The 24,669-nt window shown below is 30.5% G+C and overlaps 2 protein-coding genes and 1 long non-coding RNA gene across 7 annotated transcripts; 1 reads left to right on the top strand and 2 right to left on the bottom strand.

Moving 5' to 3' along the window:
* Nucleotides 1–9: 9 nt before the first annotated feature.
* LOC111426768 (cytohesin steppke) lies at nucleotides 10–19,265 on the bottom strand. 4 transcript variants are annotated; one of them, XM_071196167.1, is made up of 5 exons: nucleotides 19,094–19,265; nucleotides 18,797–18,870; nucleotides 5,701–5,833; nucleotides 5,218–5,549; nucleotides 10–3,809 (listed from the first exon to the last, which is right to left on the bottom strand). In XM_071196167.1, exons 3-5 carry the CDS (start codon nucleotides 5,815–5,817, stop codon nucleotides 3,047–3,049), a joined length of 1,212 nt encoding a protein of 403 aa, XP_071052268.1. In that variant the 5' UTR covers nucleotides 5,818–5,833; nucleotides 18,797–18,870; nucleotides 19,094–19,265; the 3' UTR covers nucleotides 10–3,046. The 4 variants fall into 4 exon arrangements, with proteins under 4 accessions (XP_071052268.1, XP_022917217.1, XP_022917216.1 ...); XM_023061449.2 differs by lacking the exons at nucleotides 18,797–18,870; nucleotides 19,094–19,265 and adding an exon at nucleotides 5,964–6,137; XM_023061450.2 differs by lacking the exon at nucleotides 5,701–5,833 and having other exon boundaries at nucleotides 11–3,809.
* LOC111426766 (myrosinase 1-like) lies at nucleotides 18,747–24,611 on the top strand. 2 transcript variants are annotated; one of them, XM_071196164.1, is made up of 6 exons: nucleotides 18,747–18,863; nucleotides 22,722–22,818; nucleotides 22,876–23,644; nucleotides 23,696–24,130; nucleotides 24,178–24,284; nucleotides 24,342–24,611. In XM_071196164.1, the coding sequence occupies exons 2-6, from the start codon at nucleotides 22,769–22,771 to the stop codon at nucleotides 24,514–24,516; spliced, it is 1,536 nt and encodes a 511-aa protein (XP_071052265.1). In that variant the 5' UTR covers nucleotides 18,747–18,863; nucleotides 22,722–22,768; the 3' UTR covers nucleotides 24,517–24,611. The 2 variants fall into 2 exon arrangements, with proteins under 2 accessions (XP_071052265.1, XP_071052266.1); XM_071196165.1 differs by lacking the exon at nucleotides 22,722–22,818.
* LOC111426770 (uncharacterized) lies at nucleotides 20,568–21,610 on the bottom strand. The gene is made up of 2 exons (XR_011640462.1): nucleotides 21,129–21,610; nucleotides 20,568–20,985 (listed from the first exon to the last, which is right to left on the bottom strand). It is a non-coding gene; the product is annotated as an uncharacterized lncRNA (long non-coding RNA).
* Nucleotides 24,612–24,669: the final 58 nt, after the last annotated feature.

The raw sequence follows: 24,669 nt of genomic DNA, 5'->3' as shown, positions 1-24,669 counted from the left end.
AAATTTTTTTTACAAATATTTTTTATTATTTACAATTATTCATAAACAATGCGACGAGAAATACAACAAAAAAAATTAATCTCATATTTATACAGATTTAAAAATGTACATATTAATATTTACACACAAAATTAATTTAAATCGATTTAAAAATGTGTGGCGGTATTAGATTCGTTGGGGTAAAAATAAAAAAAACTTTGCTTCGTCAGGTACTAAAAAAATACGAATTAAATTATTTATTTATTAATAACTAATTAATTTACTTTTTGAATCCGAAATAATTATTTTTTTTTTGTTGTTGTAAATGCCTAAATTTAATTTTTATACAACTATTAAATACTGATTCGAAAAACGATAAATAGAAACGTTTCACAGCCTTTCCGAATCAAAAAATAAAATTTAAATTAAAGACCGAGCGTTTTATTTCACGACTTTTTCTTTTCTATTCATTGTACAGTGTGTTAATTAATTATCGTACCCGAGTATGCAACCAATATCACAGTATGCGTATTGCAATACCAATACTGTGATTATTGTTGCATACTCGGGTACGAGAATTAATTAACACACTGTATGTTTTAATCAACGTGGAGGGAGGCTTTTAATTACTTAATTAATTTAATTAACTAATTGTAGAATTTATTTACAATGGTCATTCTCGATTTCGATTTGAGAATGAATTAAAATAGACCATGTTTTTAATAACCAAAAAAAATATTTTTGGTTTTCTTTTGGAGTTGATGTTTTAAATAAAATTGTGGGATACGTTTTCAATTTATAATTGAAATTTACAAATCGCAATTTATTGAAATAAACCGAGACGATTTTTGTTGTGGATTTAGATCTAAAATGATTTTAATCTAACTTTATTTACAATTATAATGCTAGTTTTAAAAAATTAAGTTTCGTTTTTTAATTTGAATTGTTTTTGAAAGTTTTGGGAAGTTTAGGTAACATTTCTAAGATGTTAGGAGTTTTTGAAGAACTTAGTTAAGCGATGGTGCCAATTCTTAGAAAGGCATTATTCTCAATATCACTCAACGTTATTACTGATATCTTTCAGCATCGTCCTTGATAGTATCTAACATCTATCTTCCTCATCATTGATACCTTCCTATCTTATCTTATCATCCTCAACATAGTTTACGTCGATTTGCATAGTTTCTGATATCTCGTCCTGGCTTTCCTTACTATCTTCTCCATCATCTATAAATTTTGCCTTTGATATCACATTCCTGATATCTCTTTTATTACTGATTTTCAGCATCTAAGTCTTCTAAGTTTATGGAAGAAATAATCTCGACCGACGTCTTCGAAGTCTTAAGTATTGTTCGTGATAGTTGGGGCGGCCCAAATCATGACCTCACAAGATTATCCTCATCAACATCTTCCCTAATATAATCTCTGATATAACTCCACATCATTATTGGTAGTAGTAAGATATCAAAGATGATATCTTCCAAAATTATCGCTAGAAACATAATATATGTTTTAGATATTTCTGACAAAATGATCTAGAGTTATTGATTTCGTTAACTTCCAAACTTCAGCGTTTAGGAAGAATGAGATAAGGAGAGAAAAGTATTAGAGTATAAGTTGTGGGAGTGCATTTTAGAACAATAACTGGTTGAAATAGGTTCTGAACCCAAGTCAGACGATGATGAATCAACCCTACCAGATGATAAAGTAACAAGATTATGCATCTTGAAGAAGATGTCAATAATGAAGCAATCCAACAAATGGAGGCGTTGATAGGAGGCTCTATTTATACTTAGAATAATCTGAATTCTCATTGCATAACCATTTAGAGATCAAAAAAAGTTTATTAATGTATTGCACAGTATCTATCTCACACACCGTCACATGCATGCTTGGCATAGATTGGGTTCAGTTAGGTTGGGTTATGTTAAAGTTATGTTTTATCTCTTGAAGAGAAAGAGTATTTTACCAGGAGGAGAGGATAGAGTTGTCACCTTTGGCATTCCGCAGGGATTTTGGGAACTTTGTAGAATATATATTATGTCAGGGCCATTGTTGTGGAGTATACCAATGACGTAATGGTAGTCATGGAGGATAGGAATGGGGATGAGATGAAGTGCAGAGCGGAGCATTCCATAAAGAAGGTACAGAGGACGTTGAAAAAACTGAGACTATTACTGGCAGAAAAGAAGACTTGAAATGTACCTTGACAAAGACCAGAAACAAGCGGCGTTAGCAAACTTCATGCCATGAGTCATGGGTGATCCCAGTAGTGGAAAGAGAATCGATCTTGTTGTATATTTAGATATCAGAAACAGTTCATTAATACATTGTACAGTGTGATTAAGGAGAGAATATCTGAGCACAATCGATTTATTGGAAATATTTTTGAACCTGCTATTCTTGCTTTCATCCTAATGAGATTAGATTGTAATGACAGTTGACAAAATCATTTATGTAGAACTCAAAACATAGCCACAAAACATAACTCTAAATTTTGCTCCATTCAAGACTCTGTTAAAACTTACAAGATTCTAAAAACAAGTTATGCAAGGATTTTGTGTCTGAGAAAAGTGTATTAAGATGATGCTCATGTTTCTATACTTCTTATAAACTGATATTTGGTCAAATCTGAATTACTAGCATTATTATTGCTTAATTACTATAAAGGTTAATAAATAGCACCATATTAATGCAAGAAATCATGACCCAAAAAAATATGATAAATCATTTTAGACCTCCCAATATAAAAATAATCTATAAATTTAATCACTACGTCAAAATCTTAACAGGAAACTAATAATTTAAAAATTGATATTATTTAAAACACCAACTTCAAAAAACTTCCAAATTTAGCTTAACTAAAAACGAAAAAAAAATAATAATTATAATAAAATAAATAAATAACATTGTTTTACACTTAATAAATGATATTCGACTAGTTATACAAACGTGAGGGATGATGATCGAGGCACGTGGTTAATTAGTTAAAAATGTTCGTCGTCGTCGTCATAAATCGTTCGATCACAGTTCTAATTTCTCATAAACAACAAAATAAAAAAATGTTTTAGTTCTTTCCGTGATTATGTTGAGCTTTGCGTTTCCTTGAAGCCAACATATCATAAAACGGATTGTGACTAATACTTTGATTTAACCTCGCGATCCAATCTTGTTTCTCCTCCTCGCTGCTCGCCGACATCCTATAAACGGTGTGTTTTCCCTCGACGACTTTCCCCTCGGAGTCCGTTTTACACGCCTTTATAAAATCAGCACCGCCACTAGCGTATAGTTCGAAACAGTGTTGTTTTTGCCGATCCGTTGCTTCTCTCACCGAAATATTTTCCAACGGAATAATCCCTCGCGGTTCTTTATCGGTTGTGAATTCGAAATAATATAGGCAGTTATCGTTAAGGATGAACCAGCGTCGTTTCCAACTTTTATAGCGCCCACCTTGTTTCCATAACCACCCCTCTTTGTCGGGGTTAAAAAATGTGTGCATTAAATCGTTTCCGTCATCCTCAGGGATTTTAAACGGCTCGGTTTTAATGCTTTCGTAGAGTCCTTCGAGTAATTCGCGCGGTAAATCTTGCCCCATGTTGATCCCGCGGTTCATATTGATGAATTGTTCCACGGTTGGTTTTTCTTTTACGCTTGGGTTGTGCAAACTCGTGTTTAACATGATTATCGCGAAGGAAAGGACGTAACATGTATCGGAATTTTGGAAGATGTTGTTTTCACCTTGACAGTCGCAATATCGTTTTGCGAAACATTCCATCATTCGATCGATTTTTTGGGCTTCTCCGGGTAAACGAAAACTCCAAAGGAATTGACTAAAAATTAATTAAGTAAATTTTAAATAATAGTACATTATTAATTATTATATGAGCATATAATGAGGGCTATTATTCACTAAGGTTAAGTTAAACGTCAATGTGACACCAATTCAATGTTACCAACTGTAACCAACTTCACAACAATTTGTCAAAATTAAATGTCAATTTTATGAAACGTTTTTTTTAAGAAAATTAATTAATTTATGCATAAAATATACTCCCTCTGTCCCAAATTATGGTATACAAAACTTAGAAAACTGCTTTATTGTATTTGCAAAATTAGTACTTCAATTTAACTTCATTTAAATATATGTACAGGGTGGGCCAAATTGGACACTTTTAAAGGGAAACTCCTCTTTCTATAAGAGATAAAGAAAAAATGATACCATCATCTGAGGCTCGATTTTTATAAGAAACTTAATGGCGAAAACCGCATATCGACATCTCTTCCGGTTTTAAAGATACAAGATATTAAACAGATATTAAAATTATATTTGGTTAAGAACTGTCAACTGCCAAAGTTTCTTTATTTAATTGATATCACAGCATACTTCGAATTTGGACTCATTTTAAAGCATTTTTAGTTTTCTTTCATTTCCCAACATCTATTTTGAATAAAAAAATTATTAAAAAAAACTAACGATTGGAGGACAACAAAAAACGTAATCTTAAAGATCATTAAAAGTCCGTTAATTTAATACCAAACTCGACATATTTCCGTTAAAAATTAAAAAAGTTAGGTTAAGAACTGTCAAGTGTCAAATTTTTTTTATTTAATTGATATATTAACAATAAATAAAGGTAAATACTTCGAGTTTGGACTCATTTTAAAGCATTTTTAGTTTTCTTTTCATTTCCCAACATCTATTTTGAATTTAAAAAAAACTAACGATTTATGGACAACAAAAAAACGTAACTTAAAGATCATTAAATGTCCGTTAATTTAATACCAAACTCGACATATTTCCGTTAAAAATTAAAAAAGTTAGGTTAAGAACTGTCAACTGTCAAATTTTCTTTATTTGATTAATATATCAACAACAAATACAGGGAAATACATCGAGTTTGGACTCATTTTAAAGCATTTTTAGTTTTCTTTCATTTCCCAACATCTATTTTGAATAAAAAAATTATTTAAAAAAACTAACGATTAAAGGACATAACAAAAAACGTAATCTTGAAGATTTTAGAGAAATGTATACCATTATTTGGGACAGAGGGAGTACGAAAAAAGGAATTTGTTTACGTTTTTTAGAAAGTTCTAAAAAAATTAAATTTTATTGATGTTTTTTGAAATTTTCACGTTTCAAATAATTATTCAAGTCTGTCAAGTACCTTATAAACATGGGTAGTTTATAAGGTATGTTTACAAGGTAGTTGTGGTCAAATAAGTTGTGTGACTTACCGTAAAGCTTGTACGAGGATTAAATCGGTAAAATCGTGCAAATCGACGAAAGCTTGCAAAACTTTCTCGTTAAAATCGTTTTTCTCGCCCAAATAATCCCCGATTGCAGTTTTATTGAGTCCTTCTCCTTTCAAAAGAAATTGGGCGACGCTTTCGGGGGTTTGTTGCAGCAAACCTTTTTCGATTAAAAATTCGATGCCTTTCTTGGGGTCCATATTAAACTTTTTTCTCCCCATCGACATCATCTTCGTTTTGTTGCTGTTTTTGCCGTCTTCCCCCGAATCCAGCGATTCCATTTCGGAGACGACCTCGCATAGCTCATCTTTGAGTTGCTGCAAAGAAAATTAAGTTAAAAAATTAAACAAAAACGTTAATTTTAAGTTAAATTTTAAGTCACACAAGAAAATTTGGTTGTTAAGGATGAATTAAGGAGATTTTTCACGAACATCAAACACGATCGAGTTTTTTTTGTTGGTTTCTTACCATTTGATCGGGCGCTTCGTTATTGAAACAAGGAAACACGCAATAAACGCAATATTTCGAGCAAACGACTATCGAAGACCACATTTTCAGTTTTGATCCAACGGATGTTAACAGCATCAAACAACCGTCAACACTAAAGATATAAAAAAACACCGGTTATAAATCAAATTCTTTTTTTGTCGCCATTTATTAAATAATTCGAATCACAACGAACAAATTCCAGAACTAACTTTTTAAACTATGTTTAAATACATGATACTCACGATTGGGTTATAATCATAATGGAAGAATTTTAATTTTGTGTAATTGTGTTGAAAGAAACTTTTGGGTGGGCTATTAAGTAATATTCATAAAATACGTGAGTGAATAACAATATGGTTCCGAATGGAATTGAAACGAAATTTTTGCGATATCTTATCTCGAAAACAAAGACTCATTTTAAATTATTTACGATCAAGCCTCGTCTATTTGAATTTGATAAGGACATGGGACGTGAATAAAGTATAAATAATTCCTTTTTTTTGCTTTCCATAAAAAGTTAATCCAAGGACGATAATATAAATAATAAATTCCTCCTAAATCGATAAGATTTTAATAAAACAAATTGTTAACACAAAAAGGCGCCTTCAAATAGAATCAATGTCAAGTCAATGTACCAAAAATAGAAAATCGCGTCATAGCAGAGTACCACGTAGCTCGCAGCAATTTCCTTTTTATTTTTTTTTGTTGTGTTGATTGCAAAATAACAATAAATAAAATTGCATTTTATAACAACGCTTGTAAGGTCCGGTTTCGCGCTACACCATAAGGGCAATAAACTACACTACTCTATCTCTGCAATTGGATGATTGCGTGATGACGGTCATCAGGGAATTATCTTCCTTTTCTCACTCAGTCAAGTCTATTTCCGAAGCGTGTACTTCATCTAATTGATTTCAACACGGAACAGATGTGTAAACCATAAAAAAAGCAACCCTTTCTTTCGTGTTAATGGGGTTAATGTAATTAGAGTAATTTTTGAGTCATTTCCCGGGCAGATGTGTTGTGATTAAAAAGATAAAAAAGTTGGGTTAAAATGAATATTGTAATGTTAATAATAAAGTACAAATCGGATAATCTTAGGGAATTAAAGTGCTTCTTTATGCGCGGATCGTACCCCAGGATGTAATATAATTAGAGTGGTGATCTAAATTCTCCTGGCAACAATGGGATTTAGTTCAATTCCATTTGTTATTGTGCCAAGATCGACGATGACGAAGTTCAAACGGTTTCATGAATTAATCTGTGATTTGAATCGATTTAAAATGCTTTAATAAAAAATTTAAATCATCATCGGCTAGATTTACATTAATGTTCATTAATGTTTAAGTTTGCTTGATATACATTGTAACTTTGTCTAGAAATTGAGGTTTTGATGAAGTTTCTTGACTTTCGTTAGGTTGGGATAAAGTTTATTTAGGTAATTAATACATTTTTTGATAGAAATTAAAATTGTAATCAAATTTCATAATATTTCTTAGGTTTCACTGAAGTTTGTTTGAAATACATTACAAATTTGGCTAAAAATTTAATAATAAAAATTTATTGAAATATTTGATAATTCCAAGAATTTCTTTATTTTAGGTTATAAAAATTTAATAGTTTGAATTAATAAATGAACGTAGGGTAGATATTATCATCCCTTTAGAATTCCCACCCCGAAAACCACCGTTAAAACCATCACACGGCATCAATTTACCCTCGAAAGGGGTAATATTAAACGCAGACTCAAGGTTTAAATTCCGAATTTCCGAAATTCCGTTTACGGACGTGTGTCTGGCTGTGCGTGCGTCTCTGAAAGGGGCCCCTCTAACTCAGTCATTGAATATTCCAGTAGCGTGGCTGAGTGAAATGTGGCAAGAGGGCGATTTTCATTAAAATTCAAAACCACAAGTTTTGTTTTAGCGATTATTTTAATTATTTGGTTTTTACATTATTGTATTTATCATTGCACTTGATGCATATGAGTAATTCGTAAACAATTTTGATGAAATTCCGGTTTTATTTATCACCACAATGATTAAAACAACAAATTAAGTATTAATCATAAAGTTTAAAGTCGATTTTTGCTTACTCAACAAATTTATTTATTCTTTTTTGCAAATTTCAGCCATGATTATTTTAATATTTTGTGGTTGACATTTAACTAATTGACCGTTTAGTAGCTGTCATGTTTCAAAATCACTACATTGAGAAAGTGATTTGAAATATTGCCAGAGAAAATCATTAAATTTGACATTTATTAACAAAAACAAATAAATTTTAAGAATCATTAGTGTTTGTAATTAAAATTTAAGATTATATTTCACAACAAAGATAACTTTACACAATGTCATTTAAATCATTTATTGCTCAACATAAATTGAGGCGTACTTCAAAGGAAATTTAAAAAGAATGAAATGATTACGACACTGCGTCAAAAAGTAATGTTATTTTCAAAAAACAGTATTTGTAAATGAAATTGTATTGCTTGTGAATAAGCCGACTTTTGCCTCTGATGATGGAATTAAGCGAAATTAGTAACACAACAAAATTTAAACAATGAAGGTCGATTATTATTGTTAAGAATTAATGAAGATACAGAAGCAGATTACGCTTAATGCATCAACGCTGAGATGTGAAGTTATATCCTTTAAATATTCTATTGTAAAAAAGCGGTTAAACCGGAAATCTGAAAATATGGTATAACTTAACCTCAAATATTGTTTTATAATCTATAAACTTTCGTTATTCATTCCTAACCGTTTTTGAGAAAATAACTTTTTTCTTTCAAGTTTTATTAAACTTACTATTGTAAATAAAGTGGTGATAGCGGAAGCTTATAATTTGGTACAACCTAACCTCAAACGTTACTTTATAACCTCAAAAAGTTTCATTATTTAATTCCTAACGGTTTCGGAGAAAATAATTTTTTTGTTAAATCACACTTTTAACAAACGTCAAATTAAATCGGCGATTTTCAAAATTTAATACCAAATAAAGTGATCATCACGGACGTTAGTAATTTGGTAAAACCTAACCTCAAACTTTATTTTATAACCTCAAAAAGTTTCATTATTTAACTCCTAACCGTTTCGGAGAAAATAATTTTTTTGTTAAATCCCACTTTTAACAAACGTCAAATTAAATCGGCGATTTTCAAAATTTAATACCAAATAAAGTGATCATCACGGACGTTAGTAATTTGGTAAAACCTAACCTCAAACTTTATTTTATAACCTCAAAAAGTTTCATTATTTAACTCCTAACAGTTTCGGAGAAAATAATTTTTTTGTTAAATCCCACTTTTAACAAACGTCAAATTAAATCGGCGATTTTCAAAATTTAATACCAAATAAAGTGATCATCACGGACGTTAGTAATTTGGTAAAACCTAACCTCAAACTTTATTTTATAACCTCAAAAAGTTTCATTATTTAACTCCTAACCGTTTCGGAGAAAATAATTTTTTTGTTAAATCCCACTTTTAACAAACGTCAAATTAAATCGGCGATTTTCAAAATTTAATACCAAATAAAGTGATCATCCCGGAAGTTAATAATTTGGTACAACCTAACCTCAAACTTTATTTTGTAACCTCAAAAAGTTTCATTATTTAACTCCTAACCGTTTCGGAGAAAATAATTTTTTTGTTAAATCCCACTTTTAACAAACGTCAAATTAAATCGGCGATTTTCAAAATTTAATACCAAATAAAGTGATCATCACGGAAGTTAGTAATTTGGTACAACCTAACCTCAAACTTTATTTTATAACCTCAAAAAGTTTCATTATTTAACTCCTAACCGTTTCGGAGAAAATAATTTTTTTGTTAAATCCCACTTTTAAGAAACGTCAAATTGAATCGACGATTTTTAAAATTTAATATTAAATAAAGTGGTGATATCGGAAATTTAATATTTGCTATAACCTAACCTTAAACTTTATATTATAACCTCAAAAAGTTTCATTACTTAATTCCTAACCGTTTCAGAGAAAATAATTTTTTTGTTAAATCCCGCTTTTAACAAACGTCAAATTGAATCGACGATTTTTATAATTTAATATTAAATAAAGTGGTGATATCGGAAATTTAATATTTGGTATAACCTAACCTCAAACGTTATTTTATAAGCTCAAAAAGTTTCATTACTTACTTCCTAACCGTTTCAGAGGAAATACGACAAACGCCAAATGATAAGATTTAAATTAAAAAAATAGTTTTATCAAATAACTAATAAAAAAGTACAAAATATTTCTATGAAATCACGGTTATTTTTACCTGTTACCTAGACATTACAAATTTATTTGCATCTATTATGCAATTATATCAAATTGTTTTAACATGACTAATATACAATAAATAAAGTCAATTAAACTAGCTTTTACAACGATTATTTTGTTTTTAACAATTTTTTTTCGATATAACTGGAAAATGAGATTTAATCTACAAAAAAATCAATTAATGCAAATTGAAACGAATAAAATTAAAACATAGCCATTTTCTTATCGATTACTTTTAATTTTGTGGTCGTTTTTAAATTTAAACTGCAGCTGTAAGAAGAAATACAATTATTAACTCGAACAGGAAATGGGTTTAAGACAAGAATGAAGAAAGCGGAATTTGTTATGAATTTAAGAAGGAAACAGTTTAGAAATCAACCGTAAAATAAATAGGGCATGAATTTTTTTTATAACCCAATTTTATTTTATTTCAAACAAATAAAAATAAAAAAATATGATGGAAAGACCGAGATTGTTTGGAAATTGCGGCCTATTTATTGCGAAATTTTCCCAGCAAAATGAACTTGGAACAATGGACTTCACACAACGGTTAATGAATCACAACGAGGCTTTGATATATCATCTCATTATGTTTCAAACGGAAAATCGGAACGAAAAAAAGATTGTTTTCTACACAAATAACACTTTGATATCCATGAGAATATCAACACGTTGCTTTCCCACTCAAAATACAATGGATATAAGAAAATTTATGAAAAAATTCGATAAATCCGAGAAGGAAACGTAAACGTGCAAAGAAAACTTAATAAGAAAAAATTTTCTTCCAAGAAAACGTGATAAGATATTAAATGGGACCCTCTTTCTCTCTCCACGAATGCAAGTTAAAGGGGAAAAGATGAAGATGGAGATATAGTTGGGGGACTTTGGTTTTGCTGTCTCCGTATAAGGGACTCGAATGTCACTGACAGGCCACCGACATACGAGAATGTCGTGTGTACGAACAGGATGTAACAAGATGTAATAAAATATGACACGAACATAACTGTTAAATTTAAATTAGATAAAAATTTAATTAACTAAAATTAATCGTAACTTTCAAAGTCAAAAACTTTCATTCAAGCGTGATTCATCGTTTAACCATTTCCAAGAAGTCAACATAAAATGAATCTTCAAGTTATGTATCGATTATCTTAATTATTTCCAAGAAATATTTTTCGAAATCTTAATTTAATATGTAGTTGGTAACATTGTAATTAACTCAAAATAAAAAAAAAATGTCATTTTGACATTTAACAAACAATTTTTCAATAACAATTTCGCAATAAGAACGTACCAAACGTGATCCCGCAAGGTTTCTAGTTGAAAATCGCAAATCCCACTCGCTCCGCGACGTCAAAGAGGCCTTATTTTGGGCCTTCGATTTCTTCGGGGTCCTTTTCAAGGACGAGAACCAATTGGTCACCGAGTTCACCGACGTTATCGAACCTTTTCGGTCCCTTCCGATCGTATTAAACTGCATTTTTGCAATAACAAAAAAAAATTCACTATCTTTTTGAAAATTTTACGCGAACTATGAATTAATTTTTTTAAATATTTAGTTATTTTTCACACAGCACACTTTATCAAATTAAATTTTTATTAAATAGAATTGAATTAATTAAAATATAAATTTGTGCACTATCCATGGATTCATATTCCACGTCACAAATTATTAATAATTAAAAATAACACATATTGAGTCGATTCAAAAAAAAATAAAATAAAACGTGTTTTGTTTGTGAGAAACTTGCAGTTAGCGTACGGATGTTATTCCGTCGACGTTCTGACGTATACTGAACCGCGCAGAGCAATTTTCGAACGAAACGCAACCGTTTCGATGAAGTTTGGCCTGTGGCAAGGTTACCAGACGACCCAGCACGGTCGTAATAAAAACAGAAAGAACAACAAAAAGAAAACTACCTACTGTTGTAGTATGTACGAAGAATGAACTTGAGAACCAAAAAATAACTCGATGTGGGCACCCAGAGAAAATCACGGAATTATTATACAATAAACCAATAAGTTTAATAAGTAATTTGTAGCATTATAAGCCCTTATTATTAAATTGTGGTAATAATTGATAATCACTTGACTAAGCGACTTTTTATCGTTTTTAGAGATTTTCATGCCGTCTGGTAAGTAAAGGTGTAACTTATCTTAGAAAAAATGCAGAATACCGAAAAACCTAAAATACCATTTGTTTTAAAGGATAAAGTTAAGCGACAATCACGTTATACGATTTCAAGTCCGATTTGCATCATAGGTCTAAGAACTAACTACTCCGCAATAACCACTTTTTATTAACTTCAACTCTGGATAAAAATGACATATAAAGTTAACACTTATTTTGCATATCAATTTCCAAAAACATTTGATTAATATTGAGAAACGATTGTAAACATATTAAAAGTTGTACCCTTATGAAATTTGTGTTTATGTAACACTGTAATAGCTTCTTGAATGCTGGATTTATTTATCTTTTTCTCAACACTGTTCATAAACAGATTTTATTTGCAATGTTAAACTTTAATTTAAGCTACAAAAATAGTCCAACAAGATCCCAGGTTGAAATTTGTTTTTTATGTAGTTTCAAGTCTATATTTTCCGTTCTCAAAAAAATAAATTGCGCATATTTGCACATTTTCAAAAAAATGGCTAATATACAGGGTGGTATTTACGGATATTCGATAATGAATACTGAAAGTTAGTTTTGAAACTATCAATCGTTTACAATTTTTCAGAATAACTAGTTTTTATGAATTAATATTAGTACTACCTCTATTATTAGATCTAGAAGCTTTCGGGCTTAAAAAAAGTCTTTAAAAAAGAGTCACGATTCAGATATCATGTTGTAACCTTCTTCCCAAACAAATCCGAAATAATTTTTTAGTTAAAAAATACCTATCCAACACACAGTAATAAAAAAGAAAATTAATGACGCGTTAAAATGCCAAACCGGATGCCTATTTTACAAAAATTATTGTCAAGAAATGAACACTACTCCATTTAAAAATTTTGCAAACGACACAAGTCTATTATACAATCAATTATACAGGGTGTCACACAAAAAACGCCCCAAGCTGTAACTCTGTCATTTATATTCCGATTTTCATGACCGAGACATCAAATGAAATGGTTTGATGAATACTATGGTTCATGCTACAAATAAATTTTTTTCAAGGCCATCTTCAATTTTAAGCGATAATTAACTTTTGTTTTTCAAATTGCTCCATATATTTGTCTTCACGTCATTAGATAGAGATTGTTTTTCTGAATCCACTGATGTGCAATACATCCACTTTGAATGTAATTTTAGCAGAAAAAAGACACCTGTATATACAGGTTGTCGCACAAGAACGCCGTAAGCTGTAACTCTGTCATTTACCTTCCGATTTTTATGAACGAGGCAACAAATGAAATGGTTTGATGAATGCTATGATTCATGCTACAAATAAACTTTCTCCAACGCCATCTTCGATTTCAAGCGATTATCAACATTTGATTTTCAAATTGCTCGGTATGTTTTTCTTCACGTTATGGGATAGAAATTGTTTTCTGAGCCCATTGATGTACAATACATTAACATTAATTGTAATTTTAGCAGAGAAAAACAATTAAAACATTTTCCGAACATTGTCTTAGTCACTTCTGTAATACTGCAGTGTGCCATGGAAAAAAATAACACGCAAAACTGATAACAGTCATTAAATGCTATTTCAATGCCCAAGCAGTTGTAAATGATACTTATAAGTTGGTTTTTCATTTATCCCATGGCACACTACAGTATAACACAAGCGACTTTAAGAGAATGTTCAGAAACTATTTTAATGTTTTTCTATGCTACAATTACAATGAATGTTGATGTATTGTACATTAATGGATTCAGAAAAAAAACTCTATCCAATAGCGTGAAGAAAAACATACCGAGCAATTTGAAAATCAAAGGTTGACAATCGCTAGAAATTGAAGATGGCGTTAGAAAAAGTTTATTTGTAGCATGAATCATAGTATTCATCAAACCATTTCATTTGATAGCTAGGTCATGAAAATTGGAAGGTAAATGACAGAGATACAGCTAGCGGCGTTCTTATGTGGCAACCTGTATATACAGGTGTCTTTTCTCTACTAAAATTATATTCAAAATGGATGTATTGTACATCAGTGGATTCAGAAAAACAATCTCTATCCAATGACGTAAAGAAAAATATATAGAGCAATTTGAAAAGCAAAAGTTAATAATCGCTTAAAATTGAAGACGGCCTTGGAAAAAATTTATTTGTAGCATGAATCATAGTATTCATGAAACCATTTCATTTGATAACCCGCTCATGAAAATCGGAATGTAAATGACAGAGTTACAGGTTGGGGCGTTTTTTGTGTGACACCCTGTATAATTGGTATTATATGCCTGTGGTAGTGCATAAAATTCTTGTGCATGGCCACTTAATAATAAAATCATTAAGTATCCAGAATGGCCTGCTTTCAGAAGATGCGCAAGGAACTCGGAATAAAGACCTTAGAAGGTATAGAGAGAACTTTTCCAGAAAAATGTCTAGAATACACAATAACAGTGACATTTTAAACAGACTATTAATATCTTCAGACCCAATTATAACATCATTTCATAGCAAGAAATCAAGGAATAATACAGATTTTTCTGAAGAACTTATAACCCTTCTCTGCTTTGAAAATGATGAAGAAAGAAATAATTTTTATTATTGCAAATAAAAAAATTATTTTAAAATGTCAACATATGGTATCTCAATTTTGGGACACCTGGACATTTCAAGTTTATCTCAAAAAATGCGCTTTAAAAAATATAACATAGATATTCAAGAATATTTTCTGGAAGAATACTCCTCAAATTTTTATCGAATTGATATCATACTTTATGTACACAGTGTATACAGGGTGTCTCACGTAACTGATTCATTAGGACTTTTTTAGGGTCCACTATTTGTACATACAGTTGAAATTTTGGTGGTATTTTCAAGATGGCTGCCACTTCCGGTCTACCGGAAGTAGACCATAACTTCGTTATTTTAAATGGAATGCTACATTTTTTATTACACTTTTTAATTGTAATTGTAATCTTGGTAGATAACTTATGATCTTCAGGTATCAAAAATGTAAGTAAAAGTAGAGTAGATCAAAGAACAGTAGTTTTAAAGAAAGAATTCTTCTTATAAATTCGAACGTGAATTAATATTGATTTAAAAATTAAATAATTTTGGAACAAATCCAAAAACTCCATTTCATCCAAAAATAGACTTTAAAGACTTAGCATTTCGAATGCGAAACGGTCGAAGCAAAAAAAATTAACAATTTTGGACTTATTCCAAACCTATTCAAGATCAAAATGAACATCAAACATTTAAAGATTTATCATTTTCAATCTATTTTCGGCTTTCCTATTTTATACATCCCATTTTACGCACAACACGATTTTATTAATCTAATGGCTTCATATGAAAAGATTTGAAAGGTATCCCACCGTAATTAAGCTTAATTAAACCCGTCTCGTGAACTTTAACCCTCTCTCAGAAATTAATTAAAAAAACTTTTTAACTTTTTCTAACTGTCAAATCAAATCTTGTCAAATTTTATTGACAAATATAAAATAAAACCCCTTCAAAAATATCAAAAAAAAGTTAATTAAAACGATGGCTGATGGTGAATTGAATCCGCCGCCGATGATTTGGGCTCAAAGATCCGATTTGGTTTACTTAACGGTGATTTTAGAGGATATAATCGACCCGATTGTGACGTATCAAGAAGATTCGGTCCATTTTAAAGGTTCCACGAAACACAACGACCGCAACTACGAGGCTCGAATAGTTTTATTCAACAAAATCGACCCGGAAAATTGCAAAACCATCAATAGGGAACGTTGCGTTGAGATGATTTTGATGAAAAAGAATCACGAAGAACCTTATTGGCCTTATTTAACCCAAGATAAGCAAAAACATCATTGGCTCAAAGTCGATTTTAATAAATGGCGCGACGAAGATGACTCGAACGACGAACAAGAAAACATTAGCAATGATATCCCTTTGGATGCTTACGATGATATCGATAATATCGATGACGAAGAAGACGGTGATGAAGAAACATCGGGCGAAGAAGATGTTAGTGAAGAAAAACAAGTATTACACGTTGAAGCTGATTAATTAAATTTTTTTTTGTGTTAAAAACTATTTACACAAGTTATTATCGACGTTATAAAGGCGATAAACATGTTTATTTTTTTAGTAAAATCTACGCGTTTATTATCAAACGGTTTTTTTTATGTATCACGTTTTGTGACGTCAAGCACGCGACTAATTCGAAAAGGTGAAAGGGTAAAAAACGGTTTTTGTTAAATATTAAATCGAAACCAGATTTGTTTTGAAAGCTTTTAAAGGACGCCTTCCAGGTCAATTTCGGAGGCATTTAAAAATCGTTAAATCTTTCTTGAAAAGAAACACATGTCCCAAAAACTGACCTGCGACAAAAGTGTTAAAAATAAAGAATGCAGAAAACTTTCTAGTTCTACTCTTAAAAATTAAAATAAAAGAAAAATAAATTGTATTTTGAAATATAGATGAATGAAAATTATTTGTAAATGCCAAACCTAAAAAATTAAATTTGTTTAACACAAAGACCGCGAACATAAAACACAACTTTATCAAAAAAGGACATCCTGTAAACTCGATTTTATTTTTGTTATCGCTCGGTAACACTCCTTGCTTATCCGTAACGTTTTCTTTTCCTTCCTTTCTTTCTCTTTAAAATAAAATCAAGTTTTTTTTTGTTAATTTTAAACGATAACCTTTTGAAGTTGAATCTCGCGCTTAAAGATGCACCTGTGCCCGCATCCGCGTGTCTTAAGGACAGGTGAGGAAAAGAAATTCTTTTTGTGACCTTGTACCGAGCGCAATAAGCGTGTAAGATTATTAACGAAGTCATTCTACAGTTTAGTCTTGATAAAAGTCAAAATTAATTAATGTACTGATAATTTTGGCCAAATTAGCAGAATACATGAACGTAATGTAAGCTGAGATATAAAATAATGGTTAATAATGCTTACGGATAAAACCCAACTCTGGAATTCTTACAGAATGCATATTGTAGTGAAAAAGAAATGTTTCACAAAAATATGAGACAACACGAGAGTACTAATAGATGATGTAGATGTTAAACGAGATCAGGACGATGTTAGGAGGTGACAACATGTAGAAAGATCCAATAAATCATTTTGGAGGGTATCAAAGATGATGTTAAGAAACACCAGGGATAAAGTTGAGATATCAACGATAACGGCAATCTAAAAGTTGTTATTCGCTGATATTTTTTTAAAGATTATCTCATCTATTAGCGATTTTAGTAGCTGTTTACGTCTGCAACAACCTTAATATATCTAAATTCTTTAGGACGCCTCTCTCTAAAAAGATGAGAATTCAAGTGCCTACCATTTAGATGTGCTGTGTGATTGACTTTTAAATATTATTAGCAAAATTGAGATAAAAAGCAATACCACTTAGCAAAATTGAAAATATAAAATTGAACTTTGATGGATGGAGTTCGAATTTAAAAGATGTTTATTGAAACTTGTTCGATAGTCGAACACAAATATTTATTTAAATTTAATGACCTCGAAACTCGTGCAAAACCGATCGATTCAAATCCGTTTTTAACAGTAAACCAGCGCACTTGTTCCTTGATAAGCGACTATTTAGTACGTGAGTTTATTTTAAGGAACCAAGAGCTCGGTGCCAAATATGCCAGAAATGCAACTTATTTATTCACTTTTTTATTCAATTTTTACTACTTATTAAAGAAAAGACCGACCATCTCGTTCAATTTCCATTCAATTCTCTACAACGTCATTTATTTATTACTATTTATTGGTTTAATTGTAATAGCGAAGTCTTGCGACATCCTGCAGCCCTTCTTTCGCACGGCTTAAAACCGGATATGACGTCATACGTAGGGATTAAAACAAAACCTTGCGATTTATTTTTACTTTTTTTTGCTACGTCTGGACGCCAACTTCGACGACCAAAAACGAAGAGCAAAACCACGCGAGGTCATCGTACCTATGCGTCCAAGTAAAACATCGATACTACAACCTTAAATTACTCAATTCGAAAGGAATTTGTACTTCCCCTTTTTGAATATTGTATTTTTATTGCCGGAAATAAAAGCGAAACACCCTCAATCTTTTTAATGGACTCCACTTCCATTAGTATCGCTTTTTGTGCACAACGTGGCGCCGTTCGTGTGTATGTGTCTGTGTTTATTCACGGGAAACGCGATAATCGACATTATACGAACGAGAATAGCGATAAAATGACGCTCGATGAAGGTAAAAAGACACACCTTGTTGATTACGACGTACAAACAAGGACGATTATTTCTAAAGTAACGTGGCCTTTTTAATTATTAAAAAGAATTGATTTAAATCATCTCGATATCGTTATTAATGTAATAAAATAAATAATTAATTGGCACCTCCACCATAATTGAAATAATAAAAATGAAGTTAGGCAACCAACTGACACGTTAAGTTGATTCGGTTGCATACACATAAAATATTATTCTTTTTTTTAATAAAAATTAATTTTGATTTAATTATTAATTTAAATAAAATCAAATTTAATTTTAATTGTTGTTAAATAAATCAAAATTAAAAAAATCATTATAAAAACAAATAAATCAAAAAAATTACAGAACCCTGTAATTAATTGACATGGCGTTTTGACATTTCCAAGAAAAATCTCCAAATACGGGTTATTACGGTAATTTAACCTACCTGAATCTCCAATAGCAGTTCCGTTTTCCTTCTACGAATCTCAATTAACTGTTTTTGTTGTTCCGGGGTAAGTTCTAAAACAAAAAATAAGTTAAAATCAACCGCCCACAACTGTCATTTATGTCAACAATTTACTTCAACAATATTAATTAATTTTTTAATAATGCAAATTCAATTTTGAAGGGGTTTTGTCGTAAAAGAGGGGTTGATTACCCACTTAATTCTTTGTGTTGGTTAGAAAAGTGTAGATGTAAACAATAACACAGGAAATGATTTGGAGGGTTGTTAAAAACTTACCGGAAGTGTTGAACGTATCGATGGTGTGTCCAGTTGTTCCCATATTGTAAAGTTGCTTTTCTTTTAACATAGTTGAGACGAAACGGGATGAAAAAACCGGGGTAATTAGCGCGGAAAGTCGAAAATATACACAGAAATACACCGTCGAATCACTTCTCCATCCTGTCACTGAACTGAAAACGCGCAATGCGCATGCGCGATAACTTCATATCTTTAAAAAATACCAGGGACACTCAAACGAATCAATTATTTATAATTATAGATTTAAATCAATTAAAAAGCTTAATTTTATTTGTTTAATTTGACTTTTGTAAAGTTATTTTTAATTGTTTCGATTTTATGGTTACTAATTTGACGTAATTTAAAACTGACATTTAGAAATTTAAAAAAATATTGAATTTCTATATAAATTTATAAATAAGTTTGAAATTTATTTTTATTTAATATGATTGTGAAATATTATTGCAACAAATTTCTAAAATTGAACAAAAGTTTATATCCGCAAGTTAGACTTAACCGATTAAAAGTAAGTTTGGTTGCATATACCACCATCAGATTAATTTTCTGTTTGGTTTAATTAAAATTAAGTAATTTTTTCTACATTAAAACTAGATTAAATTTCCTTTAGAACGCTTCTTATTTCATGGTGATATCCCAATCGGTTTTTGAGATACGATTTTTTTAATTTTGAATATAAACTCAACATCAAATATTTGCGGAGTTTGGTTAAAACAATCATTGCAACTATATTAATGGAAACTAAGAAATAGTTTTTATTACATTAAAATTACACTAAATTTCCTTTAAATCGCTTCTTATTTCATCGTGATATCTCAATCGGTCTTTGAGATACGATTTTTTTAATTTTGAGTATAAACTCAACATCAAATATTTGCGAAGTTTGGATAAAAAAATTATTGCAGCTATATTTATGGAAACTAAGAAATAGTTTTTAGAACACTAAGACTAGATTAAATTTCCTTTAAATCGCATATTATTTCATCGTGATATCTCAATCGGTCTTTGAGATACGATTTCTTTAATTTTGAAAATAACCTCAATCAAATATTTTCGGATTTTGGTTAAAAAAATCATTGCAGCTATGTATATGGAAACTAAAAAATAATTTTTGGTACACTAAAACTCGATTAAATTTCCTTTAAATTGCTTCTTATTTTATCGTGATATCTCAATCGGTCATCGAGATACGATACTTTAAATTTCTTATATTAATATAACCTACATAAAAGAATTTAAACATTCTTCATGCTAATGGAAAGTATCGGATATTTAGTAAACAATTAAAAGTTATTATGATTAATAATAATAGTATGACTAAGTTATACCATTGTTTATAGAGTATTCTCTATAAACAAAGGTTATACTTAGTTAACTGTAATATTCAGCAATAGTGGAACACTTTAAGTTTTTTTAAGTTTTTATTTTAATTTCATTAAAAACAATAAAAAAATCCTTAACATAAAATAATTAAAAGTTTATTAAAGGATGTAAAACTTAATAAATGATTAATTAATATAAATAATCATTATTTAAAATCAAAATCGTTAGAAGAAGCATAAATTCTTCTCGTTTCCGTCGAAATAGGTGAATTAGTTTTATTTTCTTCCATCCATTGAACGATGGCTAAAATAAAATTAATAACCATATTATAGATGAACGCGTAGGTTGCGTAAATCCACTTCATCGTGCAAAGAAGTGGAAAACCGACGAGGAATACTATGGCCAATCCAAAAACTGGTATTAAAATCTTGCTTACGACGTAAGTGGTGCAATGCAATGCGTACCACACCAACAAAAACGGACTTAAAGATGCCGCAACGAAGCCCAAAAGCAACACGACGTATTTGTTATCTTCATCCACTTTACTCATCCTGTAAAAATTTTTTTGCAACGATGTCATGTACAGGTTAAACACAGACATTTTTTACGCGAAAAATTATTTGATGTTTACTGGGAATTTTTAATTTCAAAACATTGACAATTTTGACAAGAAAAAAACAAATAAATAACTTACTTTGATGGTTTCACAAACATTTCTTATTCTCACGTGATGCCTCCAAAAACGTGGACGCCTTGTTTATGTCTGGACATCTATATCAATAATCGACGTTGATTTAGATTTATTAATAAAAATCTATGTTGTATAACGCACTTAATCCAATTGTTCGATAAGATTGGACAAGTTGTGACTGCGAATGCGTTTCGACGCCACTTTCACTCGATTTTAACTAAGTAAAGTCTACTTACGTTTGCTTGAACTTGCTTTTTATTCGAAAGTAACCGAGACGTCCTCCACTTTTCATTGCCATGGGTTTAAAAACTTAAAAATTAACCAATTTTCGACACATGTGACCGTGAAATAATTTATCGGAACTGATTACTTAAAATGTTATTAATATTTATCAATAATTTAGATATGGGTGTGATAATACACTTATTGTTAGTATTTTGTAAGTGTTTTTGTTATTGCATTATTTGAATGGGGTGATTTTAGAGAAGTAGTTTGATAAGATTGTTTTTATTGTAATTTGTTAATATTTGATATAAATCAACATCGATGATTAATTCTAAACTATTCATAATCTAATCGGCGAATAACTATCTTTTAATCGGCGATTTAACTAGATTTTCGAAAAAACATCAACAAAAAAATAGCCCAACTTATGGAAGCTATTAAAGCTTAAAACCTCTTCTTTTAGGATATATAAAACTTATTGTTTCAACATTAAGAGATTGTTTAAAAAAATTATATAAATTAAAGGAATCGTGAAAAAAATATAATAATATTTTTATATTATTATGTATATTATATATTATGTAAATATAATATATATTTTAGTTTTTGAGAAAACAATATTTGAAGTTTTGAAAAAATTTTCGATGTTGTAGTTTTTATCGATAACTTTCAAAATTCGCTATAAAATTCATTTCTTGAAAGATCCTTGTGGAAATATCACCAATTATTAATTAAAGTATCCTATTTTTAATGCAAAAAGCCGTTTTGAAAAATCACTTTCAGTTCTTGAGAAATAAATTTTTGAAATGAACGACAATTTTTTCGAATTTCGTAATTTTCGCTGATTAAGTTTTAAAAATTCATATAAAATCCAGTTCTTGGAATATGAGTATGGACATTTCCCAAAGTGTTAATAAAAGTGTCTTCTTTCCAATGAACCAACCCGTTTTGAAAAATAACTTTTAGTTTTTGAGAAAACAATATTTGAAGTTTTGTTTAAATTTTCGATAATTTTCAATATTCGCTATAAAATTCATTTCTTGAAGGATCCTTGTGGAAATATCACTAATTATTAATTAAAGTATCTATATATATTAAGAAGTTTAGATATGATCTAAACTCCTTAAAATAAGGTAGAAATGATTCTTTTCGATATTACTCATAAAAATTGTTTCCAAAATTACACTTTTAATCGCCGGAAATTCTTTAATTGGAAAACAATTTGGCGATAGCTTTTATCACACTCCAATGTTAGTCAAAAAAATACCAAAGGAAATACCATACACCCTAAAATACCAAAAAAGATTCATGAGTTGATAAAAAGTGTTCGTAAGCAAAATTCTTCCACCAAAAATCGTATAAATACCGCAGAAATCGTCGTTTCCACTCAGAAGTGGTTCTAACTTCAAGTCTCAACGATGTATTTGAAAATTAAACTTAGAATAATCAATTGTATTTTACTTCTGAGGTGAGTACTTTTCTTTTTTTGCAACTATCTTATTTTTTTCTGATATATTTGTTTTAGTACTTGTGTTTCAAGTGAAGACACATTTCCCAACGAATTTAAATTCGGCGTTGCAACTTCAGCTTATCAAGTCGAAGGAGCTTGGAATGAGGGTGGAAAGGGCGAAAGTATCTGGGATAGATTGACGCACGGAAAACCCAAGAAAATAAAAGACCGATCCAACGCTGACGTTTCATGCGATTCTTACCACAAGGTCCTTGAGGACGTACAACTTTTAAAAGAAATGGACGTCGATTTCTACAAATTCTCGATATCTTGGCCTCGAATCCTCCCCAATGGATACACTAACAAGGTCAATACAGATGGTGTTAGATATTACAATGAACTCATTGACGAATTAATTGCGAATGGTATTAAACCAATCGCCACAATGTTTCACTGGGATTTACCTCAACTGTTACAAGAAAAAGGCGGATGGATGAATGAAAAATTAATCGTTGCGTTTGAAGAGTACGCAAATCTTTTATTTTCTATTTATGGAAACAGAGTTAGAGATTGGATTACGTTTGATGATCCTGGTAAATTTTGTTTTGACCCTTATTTTGATCAAGCTTCGTTTGCCGATGGTCTGAAAGAGGAAGGAAACGTCGGTTATCTTTGTGCTCACGCCATTTTGAAATCTCACGCAAGAGTTTACCGATTATACAACTTTAATTATAGAGAAAGACAACATGGACGAGTTGGTATTTCGTTTGGATCCGCGTGGAATGAACCTGGTATTCGAGGCGAAGCCGATAAAGATTTAAGTGAATTAGCGATGGAGCTTGAGGTAATTTTGAAAACATTAAATGTTATTTGAACCATTAATTATTTATTATAGCTTGGATGGTTTGCCAATCCGATTTTTTCAAGAATTGGGGATTATCCAAAAATGGCATCCGAACAATTAGATTACTTCAGTCGACAAATACAAACGTCTACGTTTAAAGTACCAGAATTTGAATCTGCAGATGTTGAGCTTTTACGAGGAAGCGCTGATTTCTTCGGACTGAGTCATTATACCACAAAAATTTGTGACGTTAGCCTTCCAAAAATGAGTGCTGAAGGAACTCCTTTGTTCGCACTTGATTTTTGCGTCCAAAACGAGTCTTGGGAGAACGGAACTTCTTCATGGCTTAAAGTTGTCCCCTGGGGATTAAGAAGATTATTGAATTGGATCAAAAAAGAATATGACAACCCGGAAGTTCTTATAACAGCGAATGGATTCTCCGATGTTGAGGATGAAAATGATTGTCGCAGAGTCCATTATATTAACGTGAGTTAATTTCTTTAAAAAGGAAAGTTTTTCATTATTTTTTTTAGTCTTACTTGGAAAACATTCTCGCAGCTATACACAAAGATAAGTGCAATGTTTCTGCTTATACAGTTTGGAGTTTTTTGGACAATTTCCAATGGTATCAAGGATATACGTAAGAAATTATGTTTTATAATCTAATTCCTTATTAAGTTAACCTTTATTATTTCAGTGAAAAGTTTGGTCTTTATAGCGTCGACTTTAATTCTATGGAAAGAACTAGATCGCCGAGATTATCTTCAATGGTGTACACGAATATCATAAAACAACGCAGAATCGATTGGGATTACAGCCCGGAGGGGTACAAAACGTGTAAATGGGGCATAAGTAATATGACTGCTCCTTGAATTTTGAACCATTTTATTATCATTGTTATCCATTATCTTTATTCGTGTTTATTTATTATTTGAAACATTAAATCATTAAATTAAGCAGCATTAAATTTTGTGTTTTATTACTTACAACATTTAAAAGCTTGTAATTAATCTCCAAAGAATTAA

The sequence above is a fragment of the Onthophagus taurus genome, chromosome 5, assembly GCF_036711975.1.
Source record: "Onthophagus taurus isolate NC chromosome 5, IU_Otau_3.0, whole genome shotgun sequence".
Taxonomy (NCBI): Eukaryota; Metazoa; Arthropoda; class Insecta; order Coleoptera; family Scarabaeidae; genus Onthophagus; species Onthophagus taurus.
This window is presented reverse-complemented; position numbering and strand designations above follow the sequence as displayed.